At 36.3% G+C, this 21,906-nt stretch overlaps 1 protein-coding gene across 1 annotated transcript in view; it reads left to right on the top strand.

The window, feature by feature from the left end:
• Positions 1-21,906, top strand: part of FAM227B (family with sequence similarity 227 member B) — a gene marked incomplete at its 3' end in the record, with an annotated part of 241,992 nt that overhangs the window by 21,587 nt on the left and 198,499 nt on the right. Inside the window, 4 exon segments of the mRNA XM_082620108.1 lie at positions 3,718-3,785; positions 8,447-8,482; positions 8,948-9,052; positions 13,032-13,130. Coding sequence (XP_082476234.1) covers positions 3,718-3,785; positions 8,447-8,482; positions 8,948-9,052; positions 13,032-13,130 — 308 coding nt within the window.

The following is a 21,906-nucleotide window of genomic DNA, read 5'->3' on the forward strand; positions in this document are numbered from 1 at the left end:
TTATTTGAGATTTTCCTTGTTTCTGGAGGTAGGATTGTACTGCTATAAACTTCCCTCTTAGAACTGCTTTTGCTGCATTCCGTATGTTTGGGGTCGTCATATTTTCATTGTCATTTGTTTCTAGGTATTTTTAAATTTCTTCTTTGATTTCTTCAGTGATCTCTTGGTTATTTAGTAGTGTATTGTTAAGCCTCCATGGGTTTGTATTTTTTACAGTTTTTTCCTGTAATTGATATCTAGCTTCATAGCATTGTGGTTCGAAAAGGTGCTTGATAGGATTTCAGTTTTCTTGAATTTACCCAGATTTGATTTGTGACCCAAGATATGATCTATCCTGGAGAATGTTCCATGAGCACTTGAGAAGGAAGTGTATTCTGTTGTTTTTGGAGGGAATGTCCTATAAATGTCAGTTAAGTTTGGCTTGTTCAGTGTGTCATTTAAAGCTTCTATTTCCTTATTTACTTTCATTTTGGATGATCTGTCCATTGGTGAAAGTGGCCTGTTAAAGTCCCCTACTCTGATTGTGTTACTGTAGATATCCCCTTTTATGGCTGTTAGCATTTGCCTTATGTATTGAGGTGCTCCTGTGTTGGGTGCATAAATGTTTACAATTGTTATGTCTTCTTCTTGGATTGATCCCTTGATCATTATGTCGTGTCCTTCTTTGTCTCTTGTAATAGTCTTTGTTTTAAAGTCTATTTTGTCTGATATGAGAATTTCTAGTCCAGCTTTCTTTTGGTTTCCATTTTCAAGGAATATCTTTTTCCGTCCCCTCACTTTCAGTCTGTATGTGTCCCTACGTCTGAAATGGGTCTCTTGTACACAGCATTTATACAGGTCTTGTTTTTGTATCCATTCAACCAGTCTACGTCTTTTGGTTGGAGCATTAAACCATTTACATTTCAGGTAGTTATCAATATGTATGTTCCTAATACCATTTTCTTAATTGTTTTGGGTTTGTTATTGTAGGTCTTTTCCTTCTTTGTGTTTCCTGCCTAGAGAAGTTCCATTAGCATTTGTTGTAAAGCTGGTTTGGTGGTGCTGAATTCTCTTACCTTTGCTTGTCTGTAAATGTTTTAATTTCTCCATCAAATCTGAATGAGCTCCTTGCTGGGTAGAGTAATCTTGGTTGTAGGTTTTTCCCTTTCATTGCTTTAAATATATCCTGCCACTCTCTTCTGGCTTGAAGAGTTTCTGCTGAAAAAATCAGCTGTTAACCTCATGGGGATTCCCTTGTATATTATTAGTTGTTTTTCTCTTGCTGCTTTTAATATTTTTTCTTTGTATTTAATTTTTGATAGTTTGATTAACATGTGTCTTGGTGTGTTTCTCCTTGGATTTATCCTGTATGGGACTCTCTGTGTTTCCTGTATGGGGCTCTCTGTGCTCCTGGACTTGATTGACTATTTCCTTTCCCATGTTAGGTAAGTTTTCAACTATAATCTTTTCAAATATTTTCTCAGTCCCTTTCTTTTTCTCTTCTTCTTCTGGGACCCCTATAATTCGAATGTTGGTGCATTTAATGTTGTCCTAGACGTCTCTGAGAGTGTCCCCATTTCTTTTCATTCTTTTTTCTTTATTCTGTTCTGTGGTAGTTATTTTCACTATTTTATATTTTAGGTCACTTATTTGTTCTTCTACCTCAGTTATTCTGCTATTGATTCCTTCTAGAGGATTTTTAAGTTCATTTATTGTGTTGTTCATCATTGTTTATTTGCTCTTTAGTTCTTCTAGGTCCTTGTTAATCATTTCTTGTATTTTCTCCATTTTATTTTGAAGAGTTTGGAACATCTTTACTATCGTTACTCTGAATTCTTTCAGGTAGACTGCCTATTTTCTCATCATTTGTTTGGTCTGGTGGGTTTTTACCTTGCTCTTCAACTGCTGTGTTTCTCTGTCTTCTCATTTTGTTTAACTTACTGTGTTTGGGGTCTCCTCTTCACAAGCTGCAGTTTCGTTGTTCCTGTTGTTTTTGGTGTCTGCTGTCAGTGGGTGAGGTTGGTTCAGTGGCTTGTGTAGGCTTCCTGGTGGAGGGGACTGGTGCCTGTGTTCTGGTGGGTGGGGCTGGATCTTGTCTTTCTGGTGGGCAAGACCATGTCTGGTGGTGTGTTTTGGGATGTCTGTGACCTTATTATGATTTTAGGCAGCCTCTCTGCTAATTGGTGGGGTTGTATTCCTGTCTTGCTAGTTGTTTGGCATGGGGCGTCCAGCACTGGAGGTTGCTGGCCATTGTGTGGAGCTGGGTCTTAGTGTTGAGCTGGAGATATCTCTGGGAGAGTCCTCACCAATTTATATTACATGGGGCCCAGAGGGCTCTTTTGGCCCAATGTCCTGAACTCGGCTCTCCCATCTCAGAGGCTCAGGCCTTCCATCAGGCCGCAGCACCAAGACCTTGTCATCCACACGGCTCCAAAGTGACCTCTCTGTGATGCTCCCGAGGTTATAGTCATAGAGCTTTGTCACAATGAGAATCATCTGTGATGAGAGGGTGCTCTTTGCTCCTGTGGCATCTCTTAGGTGCACAGTGGGGTTGGTTCTTTGAGTTGGAAAGACTGAAAACTGGATTAAACTGGCTGCTGCAGGAAGCACTCCTGCTGCCTAGATGAAGAAGCTTTGCTCCTCATATATGTCTTAAGAATGATATTGGTTTTTCTTATAAAGTATTTTCCGCGTATTAAATAAATATAATAATTGTATTATTTAGCTATTTAATATCCTTTTTTGGACCTTGAGTTTTCAAAATCTGAGAATGTGTTTAAATACAATACTATTAAATTCACTACTGTTACAATTTTCTTATTGAATTTTTATCTTTTTTTGACTGCGTTGGGTCTTCATTGCTGTGTGTGAGCTTTCTCTAGTTGCAGCGAGCAGGGGCTACTATTTGTTGCATCGCAGTGGCTTCTCTTGTTGTGGAACATGAGCTCTAGTTGTGCAGGCTTCAGTAGTTGTGGCATGCAGGCTCAGTAGTTGTGGCTTGCAGGCTCCAGAGCGCAAGCTCAGTAGTTGTGCCACTTGGGCTTAGCTGCTCTGTGGCATGTGGGATCCTCCTGCACCAGGGCTCCAAACTGTGTCCCCTGCATTAGCAGGCAGACTCTCAAGCACTGTGCCACTAGGGAAGTCCCTTATTGAATTTTAAATTATTTTAATCTTAAAAAATATTTTTGAAATTATACAAGCTACATATATATAGTCGTGTGTGGCTATATAAACATATAGGGAAAGGGAGAGCACATGTGTATGCTTTTAAAAAATAATTTTCTGTATATTCATTGTCCTCAATGTGTAAATATCAGAGCTTGGACTCAAGTCTAGGTTATCTGACTTCAAAGCCCCCCATAGTCTTTCACTGGGCCATCATGCTCCAAAGTACTGTACTGTATTGAATATAAGGTGACAGTGAAACAACCAAATGTAAGTGGCTGAGCTGTTTGAAAAACATGGGCTTGTTCAGTAGTAAGGGATTAAGGTAAAACTTTGGATATAGGAATAACTACTAAAGATATATTAGTTGGAGCATGACATTTCTAAATAGCAAAAGGAAACAGGAGATACAATTATTCAACTAAGACTGTGTGTGTCTAGCATTATGCTTGTCAAAATAGCTAGTTGATCTCATTGAATGGTTTTATATATAATCTACTTAAAGTATTTAATTTTTTTCAATTAAAGGCTATTTACATATTTATATGTTGTGAATTCTCATTTTTTTTAAAGGCTCTCATGGAAAATTGGAACAATATAAGGCATTTCTAAGGAATTACTGTAAGGAAAAGAAGATAATGGTATTGTATTTGTTTTCATCTTCCTTAAAAAATTATATTTTCACAGAAAATATAATCACTATAATTTCATAGATAAGCACTAATAACATTAAAAAATTTCCTTTTAGTCTTTTATCATCTATCCCTGTGTTTTTAAAATATTTGGACTCATATTTTTCTTTACACACTCAATATGAGTGTTGGCATTTTCACATCACTACAAGTTATTTGAAGACTTATATTTCATCCTCTGGTTATTTAAAAATTTATAACATCTTAGGGATACAGGTCCTATATCAGTCATTTTCCTTTAGGAAAAAAAAACAGTTATTTTTACTGCCTGTAGAATTACTTTGTTAATTTTTTTTAAATCTCTTTGAGAGTTTGATTAGAATTATACTTGGAATTACTTTGAGAAACTTAGTCCCTTTCAAAAATACATTCTAAAATTAAAGCTATAAAGACTTTCAGTGCTACCACTTGTCCATCCACCTCCTTAAATGTTCTTTAAATTTCAAAATTACTTTTTATGTTTTCTTCCTGATTATGACTAAGGTAGTCATTTTAGAAAATTAAAACAGATAAGCACTAAAAAGGCAAGCATCTTAATTTTATCATTTATAAATAAATTACATATATCTCACTATTGTCATTTTCATTGTTCTTTAAAAATTTTTTAGAAAATTCAAATTAAACTGTATTTCTAATTCATTAAATGTTTTATGGAATTTTCATCATTAAATATCATTCTACATCATTTCAAAAATAAACTAATGTAATAGCCCTTTTGTTGGACGTTTAGGTTAGTTTTCATTATTCATTATTATTTACAAAAGTTCTGTGAACGTATTTGGAGCTAAAAATTGTGCTTATCATGATTATTTTCTTAATATAAATTTCAGAAGTGGAACCACATGGGAAAAATGTGAAAAGCTAAGTGTTTTGATACATACTGCCAAAATGTTTTCTAGAAAGGTGGCACCAATTTGTATTCGTAACAATAGAGTTTGTGATTGATCCCTTACCCATCCCCTTGTCAATATTTAACATTATATTTTTTAATGTTTGCAAATTGATAGGCATAAATGTTATCAGTTGCATACATTTCACTAATGAAGTTGATTTTTTAGGTTTTTATTAGCTTTTGTGTTTCTATTATTATGAATTGCCTATTTATGAACTTTGGGCATTTTTTAGCTGTTCTTCTATTTCTAAGAGCTGTTTATGCTTTAAAACTATTAACCCTTCTCAGTAACATATGTTATACATACTTATATTACTTTCTTGGTTGCCTTTTAACCCAAAAGTATTTTTTCACTGTATAGAATTTTATATTTTCATGAATCTGTAATTTTTTATTGAAATCTTCTGCCTTTAGTGCCATAATATTAAGAAAGCTTTCTTCATTACAAGATCATACATATATTCACTTGTGTTCTCTTATATTGTTCTTACAGATGAATTTTTTTGTGTTTAACTCCAGTGTTTATTTTTGTGTAAGGGAGTAAAGCATAAGGATGTTATTTTAGGTCTATCAGTAGATTTGTGTGCTTTTTTTTAAATTTATTTTTTTATTGAGGTAACATTGGTTTATAGCATTACATAAGTTTCATGTGTACAACATTATATTTCTACTTCTGTATACCCTACAGCATGCTCATCACCAAAATACAGATTCTGCCTGTCACCACATATTTGATCTCCTTTACTCATTTAGCCCTCCCCACTACCCTTTCCCCTCTGGTAACCACTACTCTATTCTCTTTATGTGTGTTAGTTTTTCATTTGGTTTGGTTTGTTCATTTATTTGGTTTGTTTTTGCTTTTGTTTTTATATTCCACATATAGTCACGTAAAAACGTGTGATTTTCTTCATATAAGTTCTACATATTCCCTGTTAAATGTATTCCTAGGTATCTTAAATTTTTATTACTAATGTCCATGAGATTAGTTTTCCGTTATGTAATTAAATGGGTTATTGTTGGTATATAGAAAATTATTATTGGTATAGGTATATTACTCAACAATGTTACCAGTTTCTCATCTTGTCTGACTGACTCAGAAAGAATGCTAGTACTTTGCTATTAGGTACAACTTTAAATGTTTAGATAACTTTTTTTCAGATTGAAGAAATTTACTCCAAGTTTATTAAAGATATATGGATGTGGGTATAGATGTAGATTAAATATTAGATTTGAATATAGATATTGTGCACAAAAACTAAAAACATCTTCATGGTTTGAAATGGAGAGGAAAATAATCCACTATGATGATAGCAAAAGCTATTTTAAGCCTTTCATGTGTGAATGTGACAGATTACATTAACAGCTTTTCAGAAGTTGAACCATTCTTATATTAGGATATATTTTTAATGCATTACTGGATTTGGTTTGCTTTTTGGATTTTATATCTATGTTTGATAAGTTATGATTATCTTTTTTGGTTTTGGTATAAAAATTATACATACTTCAGAAAATTAGTTACTTAGCTTCATCTCTTTAGTCTATAGATAGTTTGTTGAATATAGGGATATCATTTGCTCTTGATGTTTGGCAAAGTTGCTTGTGAACTTTTATTGATTTTATTTATATTTTGCAGAGGGAATAGGTAGGTTGGTAGAAAAGCTGTCTGGAAGTTAACAGGTCCATAAATACCAACTTGTGTAGATTGTCAAAACATGATGTTCAGTGAAAAAAAGCAAATTACCAAGTAATATCTACAGTTAATATCATCCCTTTAAATTTTAAAAACATACCAAAAGTCTGTATATTCTTTCTATATATATATATACACATATATGTAAAAGTATTTTAATGGAATTGAGGGGGTGCAAACCAAACAAGTGATAGTGACTATCTCAAGGAAAGGGAACACACGGTTTGAACTAGAGATCGTGGTAAAAAGGGATCTAATTTTATATTTTATTATATGTAAACTTCATATTTTATCTTAACTAGTCTTAAGCAAATACTAAAATAACAGTAATCCATTCTAGGTTGTGGGAACATGGGAACACTGCTAGTTACATTATTTATTATGATTTCTGTATTAATTTTCAAAAGAATTTCAAAAATTCTAATGAATTTTATCAGATGACTTTCCAGGATCTATTGAAATGACCTTTAGATGAATTACACTAACAAAAGTTTTAATAATAATTTTTATTAAATATGTTTTTTGGCTGCATTGGGTCTTCGTTGCTGCACGTGGGCTTTTCTCTAGTTGCGGTGAGCAGGGGCTACTCTTCATTGCAGTGCACAGGCTTCTCATTGCGGTGGCTTCTCTTGTTGTGGAATGTGAGCTCTAGGCATGCGGGCTTCAGTAGTTGTGGCTTGCGGGCTCTAGAGAGCAGGCTCAGTAGTTGTGGTGCACGGGCTTAGTTGCTCCGTGGCATGTGGAATCTTCCCGGACCACGGCTTGAACCTGTGTCACCTGCATTGGCAGGCAGATTCTTAACCACTGTGCCACCAGGGAAATCCAGGATTTTAACATGAATTATTTATATTTTTGTGGTATCTTTTCCAGGTTGTATGACCAAGAACTAGTTCTGTGTTACTATTACTCTGTTCCTTGAAAAGTGTTTCTTTGCTTCCTGCAGAATAAAGCCAGGACTTTGAGATTAACATTACATCTTTCTAAATCTGACACCGTCTTTAATTACCAATTATATCTGTACCTGTCAAGCACATAGCCTTCTTTCTTATAATTGATCTCACTTTCCTTCTCTTTTTTATCCCTTTGCACATTTTTTAAAAATGCCAATAATGTGATCCTCTTTCATTTAGCAATCTGTAATCATCCTTTCAAATTGGTTTCCTATGTCTTCTCTTAAATAATATATGTATGTGTGTATGTGTATAAAATTTGCCTGTAAGCTTATGTATTTGGGGAGGAAATGGGTATATGGAAAATAATAAACAATATATTAACATGTCTAGATGATCAAAAACTAATTTATACAGAAGGCTTCTTATTCTCTGTGTAAAGTAGTGTGGTGGACACAAAGATGTGCCTCCCAGATTCCCCTTCCAGGAATGACCCGTTGCCCCAACTGCTAAGAGTGCTGTTAGGGGACACCCTTCAGCTGCAGCCCCTTCAGGGATTGCCTCTCACAGAGAGAACTTCCTCTCCCAAGTAAACGACCATCCAGGAGCCACTCACATACAATGACTAATCAAGTCGGAAACAGAAAGGCCTGGCAGTTTCAACCCAGTGCAGGACAACTACTATGGGTCCTTTCAGCTCACAAGCTCTGCCTAGGGTCAGGGCTGTTAGACTTGCATCATAGCTGACTTCTCAATCTTCCCTCTCCTCTTGCCTTCCATAGATATTGATCCCAAAGGCACTCCCAATAAACATTGTGAACACTAAATTCTACCTCACAGTCTGTTTCCCAGTGGGCCCAAACTGCAATAAGTAGTTTGTTTATATTTCTATCATAGCCTTTATCTCTTTGTGTTTTGTATACGTATCTGATTCCTCTCTTGCCCTCTGACTAACTTGAGGGCAAGGAATATCTTTGCATTCCCAGCATCTAATACAGCAACAGCATTCTAGGCCTCAGTAAGAGATGCATACACACACACACACACACACACACACACACGTTAACTGAACAAAGTTACAAAGTATAAAAATTCTTAAATTTAGAATTTTAAAGATTTTATTTTAAATGTTTTCCAGCTTTCAGATGACATGGAGACAAAGAAGGATATAGAGGTATTTACAATTTCTGTTTTATGAGATTATATATCAAAAGTATTATGTGGATCTAAAAGAATGTTTACAATAAGATAGATATAGCTATAAATTTAGATAGGGGCCCCAGGAGAGAAAGTTGGAAACAAGTACAGAAGTGTTCTTTTTCTGCCTAGTCCATTTCTTTATGTGTAGTGTAACTAAAATTCTTGGTAATTTGAGCTATGTCAAAATTAGTTCTGAAGTAATTGTTTTTACTTTTAGATTTAGCATATGAATATGTCAATGCTCTTAATTTCATAGAAACAGATAATATGAAGATTTTTCTTAGGTGGGATAAATATATTTTACTTATTTTTAGTAAAAATATGTAAAATAATTATGTTAATAAATGATAGTTAAATATCTGTCTTCTGTAGACATATGAGACTACTGTACTGAAAAGAATGAAGTAATTCCTGTTCTGTGGTATTTCCCTCTTTCTAGGGTTGCAACTTCCCAGGATTCAGAACAAATGAGCTTACTCAACTACCCAGACATTTGAATGCTGAACGAATTTATCTTTTTATTTTAAAATCCCATAACTTTGACGTATGTAAACATTATTTTATTATTATTGTGTGATATATTTTGAGAATATCATTTAATGAATTAGACCTTAATTTTAAGCTATGACAGATCAGGTGTTAAGCAAGATTTAATTCTTTTGGGCATTAAGTGTGGCAGGAAAGACCAGTGACTTTTTTTTTTTTTTTTTTTTTTTGCGGTGTGCGGGCCTCTCACTGTTGTGGCCTCTCCCTTTGCGGAGCACGGGCTCCGGATGCACAGGCTCAGCGGCCGTTGCTCACAGGCCCAGCCGCTACGCAGCATGTGGGATCCTCCCAGACCGGGGCACAAACCCATGTCCCCTGCATCAGCAGGCATACTCTCAACCACTGCGCCACCAGGGAAGCCCCAACCAGTGACATTTTTAACACCCTAATCTCCAGAAGAGAGTGTATTAGATTCTGTGTTACTGCCTCAGGAGTCTGAGGTTGCCAGTGTGCATTGGCTTGGCATGTGACTGTAACAGGTGTTTCACTCCCCCTCTTCCTGCTCTGTAGCTCAGGATATGTTAGCCTGCTCATTTTGATCCCAAAATAATTTATGAGAGCCCTTCCCCACACCCTACCTTTTGAACCTCCAAGTGTCTGGGGCATTTTTAAGAAATATCCCTACAGAGAAGCCAATTGATGAAAAACTGCAGGCATAGGAAGGTAACTAGATCATTGGACACCGATTGCCAGGGATAGGATGAGGGCTGAGTGGTTACTGGTAGTGACTTCCCACCCACTTAAATGTTAAGTGGTCACCTAAAAAGGTTTCTGTTTCCTGGGGACTTGAACAGTGCTCCTTGTACCTCCAGGCAGATTCCTCTCAAGACAGTTCTCTAAGAGGGACTTGGCCCCTAGTAGGCCCTCTTCCCATCCCTCACCCCCAGCCTTCCTGTGGCTCTTTCTTTCTCAAAACAAAATCCCTGTTTTCTCTCCTGCTATAGTACTCTATAGTCCTTCAGAAGGAGTATAATCAACCATTAAATTTGGATGAATCAGCTCCAGCCATTATTTTCTGCCCATTTTTCCCTCTCTTCAAGATGAAAGAGAGTGTATCACTTTAGTGTTTCATCTTCAAGACACAGTATTCCAAGAAATAATCTGATTAACCTGACTTGGGTCTCCTGCTTGCCCCTCAGTTAGGGAACCACAGAGCACCTCAGTTGAAAACTCCACCTAAAATGATTCAGTAATGACACTCTCTCTTATTTTCCATGCTAATACAGATGCTTTTCAATTCTCTTTTATGTTTTATGGGATTTGGGTGAGAGGGAAGGCTTAGTTTGCCGTCTTGATCACCTGATACCATTTTTTTTAGAGAAAAACAATAGATGGTAATTGTTATGCCTGGATCATGAGCTTATTTGTTACTTTCTCTGACTATATTTTCCAAAGTTTCCTCAGGGAAAATGTTTTATTGTAAAAAGAAAACACAAGTTATTGTTAAAATAATCTTATAAATGTTCTAGACAATATAATCTTTTTAACTCTCACATTCTGTTTTCTAAAATGGGACTATATTTTAACTATGGATGCATGTACATCACAGTCACATAAACAAGGCATAGAAGTACAGCTATTATAAACATTTCATATGGTTAACTTGGAGGATGCTGGCATTATTGAAAGAAGTAGGAAAGTGAGGAGTGTAAGTAGGTATGGGTTTGGAGGAAGGGGTGCACAAGATATGACAAGCAGCTGGGTGTAGGATATTTTGAGTTTGTGTACCAGTGATATATCTAGGTATAGATAACCAGTATTTTATTTGTTAATACCCCTCCCTGATTTCAGTAAAGAATTTAAATTGGCTTGCTAGAGCATGCACAATGCAATGGCATTGAGATAGATGATGACATTAAAGTGAAGAGAAAATAAGTGTAGGAAAATAATATCAGAGGGAAGGTTATTTCATAGAAATGCTTATTATAATATCTGAAACTTGGAAAAAGAAGGTTAAAGGGTTACTGTTACATGCTTGAAGGTGAGGGAATCCATGGAATTGACTGGATTCACGTAACCCCATCCAAATACATTCCTGAACATACAGTCATAGATTAAGTTTCTTGATAAAGTATAAATTATCCCCTTTACCACCCAGAACGGACCCTTGGCTACAGATGATGCTCAGTAAAAATTTTATTGAATTGAGTGAAAAGGGGCCTATATTTTGAGAAAGCTGAGCCACAAAGATACAGATATACACAAACAGAAATCAAGAGAACATTAGAAATAGTTTTATCCAACCTAGAATCTATATTAGGAGAAAAAGTTCCAAGTCAGATAATGTATAGGCTTTAAGGTATGTTTACATTTATTTGAGTCAAAAAAGTATCACAAAAGGGTAGAGGGTGATGGAGGAAAGTACCATTTAACTTTTAAAGTCAGGTTTGGGGTTTTTTGGCTGATTTCTGTTTTTGGTTGTTTTGACTAAATACTGATATATTTTAAAGAATTTGGAATTTTCCTGAAAAAGAAAGTTAGTGATACTAAACATAACCAAAGCTTAGAATAGAAGCAATCATGCAGTTAGTTTACACTAAAAAGCATGTTTGCTTGAAATTTGCAAATAATTTCAACAAAAAAATTCAGATTTTCTCCTGTATTTAAATTTTCTACTTTTTTCTTTATGTACTTCTCATATGTTTTTGTAATTAAGAAGTGCTAAATAAGTTGAAGCTGTTACCGATGTATATACTATACTTAGTGGCCTATGAAGGAGAAGTGCTCACACAGTATGCATGATAAATAATCTCCTTGGTATAAACGTTTGCACGGTATTCTATTTGTAGACTTGTACTTGAGGAACAGAAATTCATACCTATGGATTTCATTAAAAGAATTCTTGAACTCTACTGAATCTGGCATTACAAACTTTTAGTTAATAAAATAAAAAGACTATTGAAGGTACCTATTTAAACCAAGACTTATAGTCTCTAGTAGTCATGGTAAATTAACTTTATGTGCCAATTTTGATGAATTGCTTAGAGAGAACACTATCTTTAGGGTCTAGACTTATGATGGGGCCCATTGGGTTAGAATCCCATGATTGTTGATACCTGTCTTCAGCATAAAAGGGAAATTGTTAACATGTGTCTTGGATTTTTGCTATTCCTGGTCTAGCCTACACTGTCATTTCAGTGACTACTAATCAAATGTGATTATTGAGAATATGAAATATGCCTGGTGTGACTCAGCTGAATTTTTTTTATTGAAGTATGGTTGTTTTACAGTGTTGTGTTAGTTTCTGGTGTATAGCAAAGTGATTCAGTTATACATATATATGTATATATATTCTTTTTAAGGTTCTTTTCCATTATAGGTTATTACAAGGTATTGAATATAGTTCCCTATGCTATACAGTAGGACCTTGTTGTTTATCTAGTCTATATATAGTAGAGTGTATCTGTTAATCCCAAACTCATAATTTATCCCTCTCCCCTACTTTCCCCTTTGGTAACCATAAGTTTGTTTTCTATGTCTGTGATCAGCTGACTTTTTAAATTTTATTTATTTTAATTATATATAAATTTTAAAATTAATACTTGATTCAGTTATTGAACAACTTTCAATTATGGTTGAAACAAAATTACAACCATATAGTTTACAAAATCTAATTATGATGTAGTATTTATGATGAAAATTTATGTTCAAATTGAGATGTGCTATAAGTATAAAATATACAGTATATTTCAAAGACCCAGTACCCAAAAGAATGTAAAATATTTCATTAATAATTTAATAACAATTATGTATTAAAATATATTTTAAATATATTTGGTTAAAATGTCACTAAAATTTCACCTTTTACTTTTACTTTTTTAAAATGTCTATTAGAAAATATATATATGGCTCACATTAAATTTCTATGAAGCAGTGGTAGTTTATAACTATTAAATACACACTCTTTATAAAGCCTATTTACAGTAACATGTCTTATAATATTATTAATTTGATCTCCATGTGTCTTTTTTCCATAGAGAAAAAGTTTTAAAATCTGGGAGACTCATTTCCTCTCAGAAGCCTCTGTTGCTCTTTTGCATGATTCTTTTTGGTGGTGGTTTCTCCATAAATTTAAGGTATAGTGATATTTTTTAAACTTCTTTTTTTAAAAGTTGATTTGCAGCATAATTAATTTTTCAGTAGGGGTAGCACTGGTACAAAAAATGTTTTTCCGATCCTGTCACAGAGCTTGGTTTTTTAGTATTCTGCACATGTTAGAAATCCTGTTTGAAATCTAGAGTTCTTTCAGAGAAGTTAAAACCTTAATATGGATTTCAAAGATCCAGAGTCTTTATTAATCAGAAAAAGATTAGTGAAATCAAACACTGTAGTGAGTAATAAAGTTGTAGCTTTACTCAATACTGTAATGTGCTGATGAACACGAAACAGAATATCCACTGCAAATCAGTGACATTGAGGGAGGTTTCACTTAGAAAACACTCTACAATATCAGATGGGTTGAGGGTCCTCACTTGATTCAGAAGGATAAAAACTCTGCTTAGGATTAAAAAGAGAAACACATGGGTATCTGGGAAGCAATAAAAGAATGGAAATTATCAGCACCCGAGTCTTACATTAGAGAATACGTGAGCCTGGAAAAAGTGGTGAATACCAATGACTGCCATGTGGCCTCTGGATCTAGAAGGATGGAAAGTAGGGTAACGCAGGGGAGTGCAGTCTAAGCATTAAGAAGGTGTGCTACCCCATCAGGGGAGCCTGATAACAGGCTCAGTTCTTCACCTCCCCACCTCAAATTACCCAAAGAAAACTGCTAATGGATTCTTTCATACCATGAAGGAATGGGTGTTACTAATTTTACATGCAAACCATTTACATAGAGCTTCATGTTAGAATAATTAATGTAATTCTAGGTAAGATTATCTGTACTATGTTTCTATTATTGTTAGGAGTTGAATGAGGGATAGGAAGTGGTGTTATCAGTTCTACCAAGGTAATTACATAGGGAAATTTGTTCAGAGTTTTATTACCTTAAGTTACTTTCTCTAGATCTGAATCCCAAATTTATGTTTTTCCATGATAGAACATGAGAAGAAACATTACTTTCCCACTTAAATCTGTTAGGATTATATATAGCAAGTTTTTGAAGGAAACATAATCTAGCAATGTTTCTAGTAACTTTGTCAAGCCATATAATATTATTTTGAACAAACAGATTCGACCCAAAGATATTAATGACCCACTACATATATAGGATTATCCTTGGAATAAACAAGGATTAGAAATCTTTTTATCTTTAAGCAAGCTATTCTCCAGAAACTACTGGCTTCCTAAAATTAAAATGCAGTTATTAAGTAATAATTTTTTGACATCTTTATTGGAGTATAATTACTTTACAATGTTGTGTTAGTTTCTGCTGTATAACAAAGTGAATCAGATATATGCATACATATGTCCCTATATACCCTCCCTCTTGCGTCTCCCTACCACCCTCCGTATTCCACACCTCTAGATCTTCACAGAGCACTGAGCTGATCTCCCTGTGCTATGCAGCTGCTTCCCACTAGCTATCTATTTTACGTTTAGTAGTGTATATGTGTCATTGGTACTCTCTCACTTTGTCCCAGCTTACCCTTCCCCCTCCCCATGTGCTCAAGTCCATTCTCTACATCTGTGTCTTTATTCCTTTCTTACCCCTAGGTTCATCAGAACCATTTTTTTTTTTAGATTCTGTATATATGTGTTAGCATATGGTATTTGTTTACTGACTTACTTCACTATGTATGACAGACTCCAGGTCCATCCACCTCATTACAAATAACTCAATTTCGTTTCTTTTTATGGCTGAGTAATATTCCATTGTATATATGTGCCACATCTTCTTTATCCATTCGTCTGTCGATGGACACTTAGGTTGCTTCCACGTCCAGGTTATAGTAAATAGTGCTGCAATGAACATTGTGGTACATGACTCTTTTTGAATTATGGTTTTCTCAGGGTATATGCCCAGTAGTAGGATTGCTGGGTCATATGGTAGTTCTATTTATAGTTTTTTAAGGAACTTGCATACTGTTCTCCATAGTGGCTGTATCAATTTACATTCCCACCAACAGTGCAAGAGGGTTCCCTTTTCTCCACACCCTCTGCAACATTTATTGTTTGTAGATTTTTTGATGATGGCCATTCTGACTGGTGTGAGGTGATACCTCATTGTAGTTTTGATTTTCATTTCTCTAATGATTAGTGATGGTGAGCATCCTTTCATGTGTTTGTTGACAGTCTGTGTATCTTCTTTGGAGAAATGTCTATTTAGGTCTTCTGCCCATTTTTGGATTGGGTTCTTTGTTTTTTTGATATTGAGCTGCATGAGCTGCTTGTATATTTTGGAGATTAATCCTTTGTCCGTTGCTTCATTTGCAAATATTTTCTCCCATTCTGAGGGTTGTCTTTTGGTCTTGTTTATGTTTCCTTTGCTGTGCAAAAGCTTTTAAGTTTCATTAGGTCCCATTTGTTTATTTTTGTTTTTATTTCCATTTCTCTAGGAGGTGGGTCAAAAAGGATTTTGCTGTGATTTATGTCAGAGTGTTCTGCCTATGTTTTCCTCTAAGAGTTTGATAGTGTCTGGCCTTATATTTTGGTCTGTAATCCATTTTGAGTTTATTTTTTGTATGGTGTTAGGGAGTGTTCTACTTTCATTCTTTAACATGTAGCTGTCCAGTTTTCCCAGCACAACTTATTGAAGAGGCTGTCTTTTCTCCATTGTATAATCCTGCCTCCTTTATCAAAGATAAGGTGACCATATGTGCATGGGTTTATCTCTGGATTTTCTATCCTGTTCCATTGATCTATATTTCTGTTTTTGTGCCAGTACCATACTGTCTTGATTACTGTACCTTTGTAGTATAGTCTGAAGTCAGGGGGCCTGATTCCTCCAGTTCCGTTTTTCTTTGTCAAGATTGCTTTGGCTATTTGGGGTATTTTGTTTTTCCATACAAATTGTGAAATTTTTTGTTCTAGTTCTGTGAAAAATGCCACTGGTAGTTTGAAAGAGATTGCATTGAATGTGTAGATTGCTTTGGGTAGTATAGTTATTTTCACAATGTTGATTCTTCCAATCCAAGAGCATGGTATATCTCCCCATCTGTTTTTTTGTTTGTTTGTTTGTTGTTGCGGTATGTGGGCCTCTCACTGTTGTGGCCTCTCCCGTTGCGGAGCACAGGCTCCGGACGCGCAGGCTCAGTGGCCATGGCTCATGGGCCCAGCTGCTCCACGGCATGTGGGATCTTCATGGACTGGGGCACGAACCCGTTTCCCCTGCATTGGCAGGCAGACTCTCAACCAGTGTGACGCCAGGGAAGCCCTCTCCATCTGTTTTTATCGTCTTTAATTTCTTTCATCAGTGTCTTATACTTTTCTGGATACAGGTCTTTTGTCTCCTTTGCTAGGTTTATTCCTAGGTATTTTATTCTTTTGTTGCAATGGTAAATGGGAGTGTTTCCTTAATTTCTCTTTCAGATTTTTCATCATTAGTGTGTAGGAATGCAAGAGATTTCTGTGCATTAATTTTGTGTCCAGCTACTCTACCAAATTCATTGATTAGCTCTAGTAGTTTTCTGCTAGCATCTTTAGGATGCTCTATTTATAGTATCATGTCATCTGCAAACAGTGACAGTTTTACTTCTTCTTTTACGATTTAGATTCCTTTTATTTCTTTTTCTTCTCTGATTGGCTAAAATTTCCAAAACTATGTTGAATAATAGTGGTGAGAGTGGGAGACCTTTTCTTGTTCCTGATCTTAGAGGACATGGTTTAAGTTTTTCACCGTTGAGAATGATGTTGGCTGTGGGTTTGTCATATATGACCTTTATTATGTTGAGGTAGCTTCCCTCTATGCCTACTTTGTGGGTGGTTTTTTTTTTTTTTAGAAATGGGTGTTGAAAGCTCTTTCTTCATCTATTGAGATGATCATATGGTTTTTATCCTTCAATTTGTTAATATGGTGTATCACATTCATTATTTTGCCTGTATTGAAGAATCCTTGCATTCCTGGGATAAACCCCACTGGATCATGGTGTATGATCCTTTTAATGTGCTTTTGGATTCGGTTTCCAAGTATTTTTGGGGGGATTTTTGCATCAGTGTTCATCAGTGATATTGGCCTGTAGTTTTCTTTTTTTGTGATATCTTTGTCTGGTTTTGGTATCAGGGTGTTGGTGGCCTCATAGAATGAGTTTGGGAGTGTTCCTCCCTCTGCTATATTTTGGAAGAGTTTGATAAGGATAGGTGTTTGCTCTTCTCTAAATCTTTGCTAGAATTCCCCTGTGAAACCATCTGGTCCTTGTGTTTTGTTTGTTGGAAGATTTTTAATCACAGTCTCAATTTCAGTGCTTGTGATTGGTCTGTTTATGTATTCTATTTCTTCCTGGTTCAGTTTCAGAAGGTTGTGCTTTTCTAAGAATTTGTCCATTTCTTCCAGGTTGTCCATTTTGTTGGCATATATTTGTTTGTAGTAATCTCTCATGATCCTTTGTATTTCCGCAGTGTTAGTTGTTACTTCTCCTTTTTCATTTCTAATTCTGTTGACTTGAGTCTTCTCCGTTTTTTCTTCATGAGTCTGGCTAATGGTTTATCAATTTTGTTTATCTTCTCAAAGAACCAGCTTTTAGTTTTATTGATCTTTGCTGTTGTTTCCTTCATTTCTTTTTCATTTATTTCTGATATGATCTTTATGATTTCTTTCCTTCTGCTAACTTTGGGGTTTTTTGTTCTTTCTCTATTGCTTTAGGTGTAAGGTTAGGTTGTTTATTAGAGATGTTTCTTTTTTCTTGAGGTAGGATTGTATTTCTATGAACTTCCCTCTTAGAACTGCTTTTGCTGCATCCCATAGGTTTTGGGTTGTTGTGTTTTCATTGTCATTTGTTTCTAGGTATTTTTTGGTTTCCTCTTTTATTTCTTCAGTGATCTCTTGGTTATTTAGTAACGCATTGTTTAGCCTCCATGTGTATTTGTATTTTTTACAGATTTTTTACTGTAATTGATATCTAGTATCATGGCGTTGTGGTCAGAAAAGATACTTGATATGATTTCAATTTTCTTGAATTTACCAAGGCTTGATTTGTGACCCAAGATATGATCTATCCTGGAAAATGTTCCATGAGCACTTGAGAAGAAAGTGTATTCTGTTGTTTTTGGATGGAATGTCCTATAAATATCAATTAAGTCCGTCTTATCTAATGTGTCATTTAAAGCTTGTGTTTCCTTATTTATTTTCATTTTGGATGATCTGTCCATTGGTGAAAGTGGGCTGTTTTAGTCCCCTACTATGATTGTGTTCCTGTCAATTTCCCCTTTTATGGCTGTTAGCATTTGCCTTATGTATTGAGGTGCTCCTATGTTGGGTGCATACATGTTTACAATTGTTATGCCTTCTTCTTGGATTGATCCCTTGATCACTATGTAGTGTCCTTCTTTGTCTCTTGTAATAGTCATTATTTTAAAGTCTATTTTGTCTGATATGAGAATTTCTACTACAGCTTTCTTTTGATTTCCATTTGCATGGAATATCTTTTTCCATCCCCTCATTTTCAGTCTGTATGTGTCCCTAGTTTTGTAGTGAGTCTCTCGTAGACAACAAATATAGAGGTCTTGTTTTTGTATCCATTCAACCAGTCTGTGTCTTTTGGTTGGAGCATTTAATCCATTTACATTTAAGGTAGTTATTGATATGTATATTCCTGTTACCAACTGTTTTGGGTTTGTTATTATAGGTCTTTTCCTTCTCTTGAGTTTCTTGCCTAGAGAAGTTCCTTTAGCATTTGTTGTAAAGCTGGTTTGGTGGTGCTGAATTCTCTTAACTTTTGCTTGTCTGTAAAGGTTTTAATTTCTCTGTCAAATCTGAATGAGGTTTTTACTGGGTAGAGTAATCTTGGTTGTAGGTTTTTCCCTTTCATCACTTTAAATATGTCCTGGTACTCCCTTCTGACTTGCAGAATTTCTGCTGTAAGATCAGCTGTTAACCTTATGTGGATTCCCTTGTATGTTATTAGTTGTTTTTCCCTTGCTGCTTTTAATAATTTTTCTTTGTATTTGATTTTTGATAGTTTGATTAATGTGTCTTGGTGTGTTTCTCCTTGGATTTATCCTGTATGGGACTCTCTGTGCCTCCTGTACTTGATTGAGTATTTCCTTTCCCATGTTAGGGAAGTTTTCAAATATAATCTCTTGAAATATTTTCTCAGACCCTTTCTTTTCTCTGCTTCTTCTGGGACCCCTATAATTCGAATGTTTGTGCATTTAGTGCTGTCCCAGGAGTTTCTGAGACTGTCCTCATTTCTTTTCATTCTTTTTTCTTTATTCTGTCCCTGGCAGTTATTTCCACCGTTTTATCTTCCAGCTTTGTTATCTGTTCTTCTGTCTCAGTTATTCTGCTGTTGATTCCTTCTAGAGTGTTTTTCTTTTCAATTATTATGTTGTTCATCACTGTTAGTTTGCTCTCTAGTTCTCCTACTTCCTGTTAAATGTTTCTTGTATTTTCTCCATTCTGTTTCTGAGATTTTGGATCATCTTTATCATTACTCTGAATTCTTTTTCAGATAGGTTGCCTATTTCTCTTCATTTATTTGTTCTTGTAAGTTTTTACCTTGCTCCTTTGTCTGTAAGATAATTTTTTGTCATTTCCTTTTTTTTTCTTCTGATGAGTGGGGCTGTATTCTTGTCTTACTGGTTGTTTGTCCTGAGGCGTCCAGCACTGGAGTTTGCAAGCAGTTGGATAGAGCCAGGTCTTGGTGCTGAGATGAGCACCACCGGGAGGCCTCACACTGATTAATATTCCCTGGGGTCTGAGGTTCTCTGTTATTCCAGCTTTTTGGACTCAGAGCTCCCATCACAGGAGCTCGGGCCCAACCTCCAGGCTGGGAACCAAAATCCTTCAAGCTGCATAGCGTGGCAAAAAAAAAAAAGGAGCAATACCATATCAAAGAATAAAAAACAAAATATATTAGGAAAAATAAAAATATATTTGAAACAACTGCAACACGGTAAAATAAAACCACAATAGAAAAAATAAAGTGGGGGAACAAGCCAAAAGGAGAGAACAATAACAGAGTGTAAAGAATAAAATAAAATTAGAAAAATAAAAGATTTATTAGGTAAAATAAAAATATAAGTGAATCAACAAGGTAAAACAGAACCCCAATCTAAAAGAGGAAAAAAATAAAAGCCTTGGCTATTTGGGTGGAGTTTAGGTGGGGGTAGAACTTAAGCAGGGGCAGGATTTTGTGTGTGGCGGGACTTAGGTGGGTGGGGGGTGACATTTGAGCATGGGGCAGGGCCTCTGCTTAGTACCTGCACAGAAGGGGAGAGGCAGTACATGGAAAGGAGGACCTCTGGAGTGTGGAGTTCCAGAGTTTGGAGTTCGGGCCCTGAGTGAGGGTGTGTGGGTGGGGTTTAGGCCCAGCATTGGAGGGAGTCTCCAAGTGTAGAGGTAGGGCCTTGGGTGAGGGTGTAGGGGTGGGGCCTGGGCTCTGCACTGCAGGAGGGAGACTCCGAGGACAGAGGATTAGGCCCAGGAGCCCATCAGGCTCCCCGGTGCCTAAGTAGACAGGGAAACTGCTGGCCGCATTCCCTTCCGTTTCTCTGCACGCCGCCACCACCGTCTCCCCAGGGTCTCCCCTGTCCCCGCTGGACCCCTAACTGTGGGTGGGTTCTGCTGGGTGTAGGAACTCCTCCTCCCCCAGCCACCCCTCAGGGGTGCTGGTCCTGGAGGTCTGGCCTTTACTTTTGCTCCCCCTTCCATCCCTCCCACTCCCTCAGGACCTGTGCACGGCTGGAGGGGGCCTCCGTGTGCAGAGGATCAGGCCTGGGATCTCAGCAGGCTCCCAGGGGCCCTAGTAGGCAGGGGAATCCTGGCCATGCTCCCTTTTGATTCCCTGCCCTCCCAATGGTCCCCCAATTTACCCCTTCAGGCATGGGATCTCTTCCCCTCCTCCAGCTGCCCCTCAGGGACACCAGTCCCATCCTGCCTCCACTTCTCCTCCCCCTTCACTCCCCCCATGCCCCATGTCCTACCCGGTCGCTGGGGGTTCCTCCTGTCCCCTTAGGTGTCCGTGGTCCCCCACTGGTGCCTGGTAGGTGCCCTAGTTGTGTGGAGACACGAATTCCGCATCCTCCTAGTCCGCCACCTTGACTCCACCCCCAGTAATATTTTAAAATATTATAATTTAATAACATTTCCAGTATCAGTTAAGATTTCTGATGTGTTTTGAGGAACAATATATGATTCAGCTGGATGAGTGTTCTGCTAGTGTTCTACGGAACTGAAAGGGTATCCAAGCCATATTGAAGCAACATTTCCATGATTTAACCAGAACAGCTCCTCTTTCATCTGTTCTTTCTGTTCATTACATTTCACCTATGGTTTTATTTCTAAGAGAATTCATTGTTAAATATAAATGTATTGAAGCCAGTGAACTAGATAAATAGCATGACCTCTTAGGTTCCTAAATCCACTAAATAAGTGTGGTGCAGGCCCATACATTTTTACCAGCATTGTGTGGGAATATCTCTTTTGTTAGGTTAGCTCCTATTTCAAGCTGTACTACATTTTCAGGTGAGTACAAAACACATAAATTGTATCTATTTTTGGATCTACTTTATGAATAATAAACAATACTGACTTTATAACTGGAATAGAACCCTGAGCCACTTATACAATTTAATTACCAACAACATAATATGAAAAAATATATATAATCATACTCTAGAATATAGCATGGTTCAGTATGCTGGCTCTAAAACTTATTTCAGTAGTTGTTAGGTGACTAATATAAAAGCAGATTTCCTTTATTGCCTATGATGTAGTGGTAGCTTGATCTAGTAGAAAAAGTGCTGCACTGA

The sequence above is a fragment of the Mesoplodon mirus genome (genome assembly GCF_964341445.2).
Source record: "Mesoplodon mirus genome assembly, chromosome: 4".
Lineage (NCBI taxonomy): Eukaryota > Metazoa > Chordata > Mammalia > Artiodactyla > Ziphiidae > Mesoplodon > Mesoplodon mirus.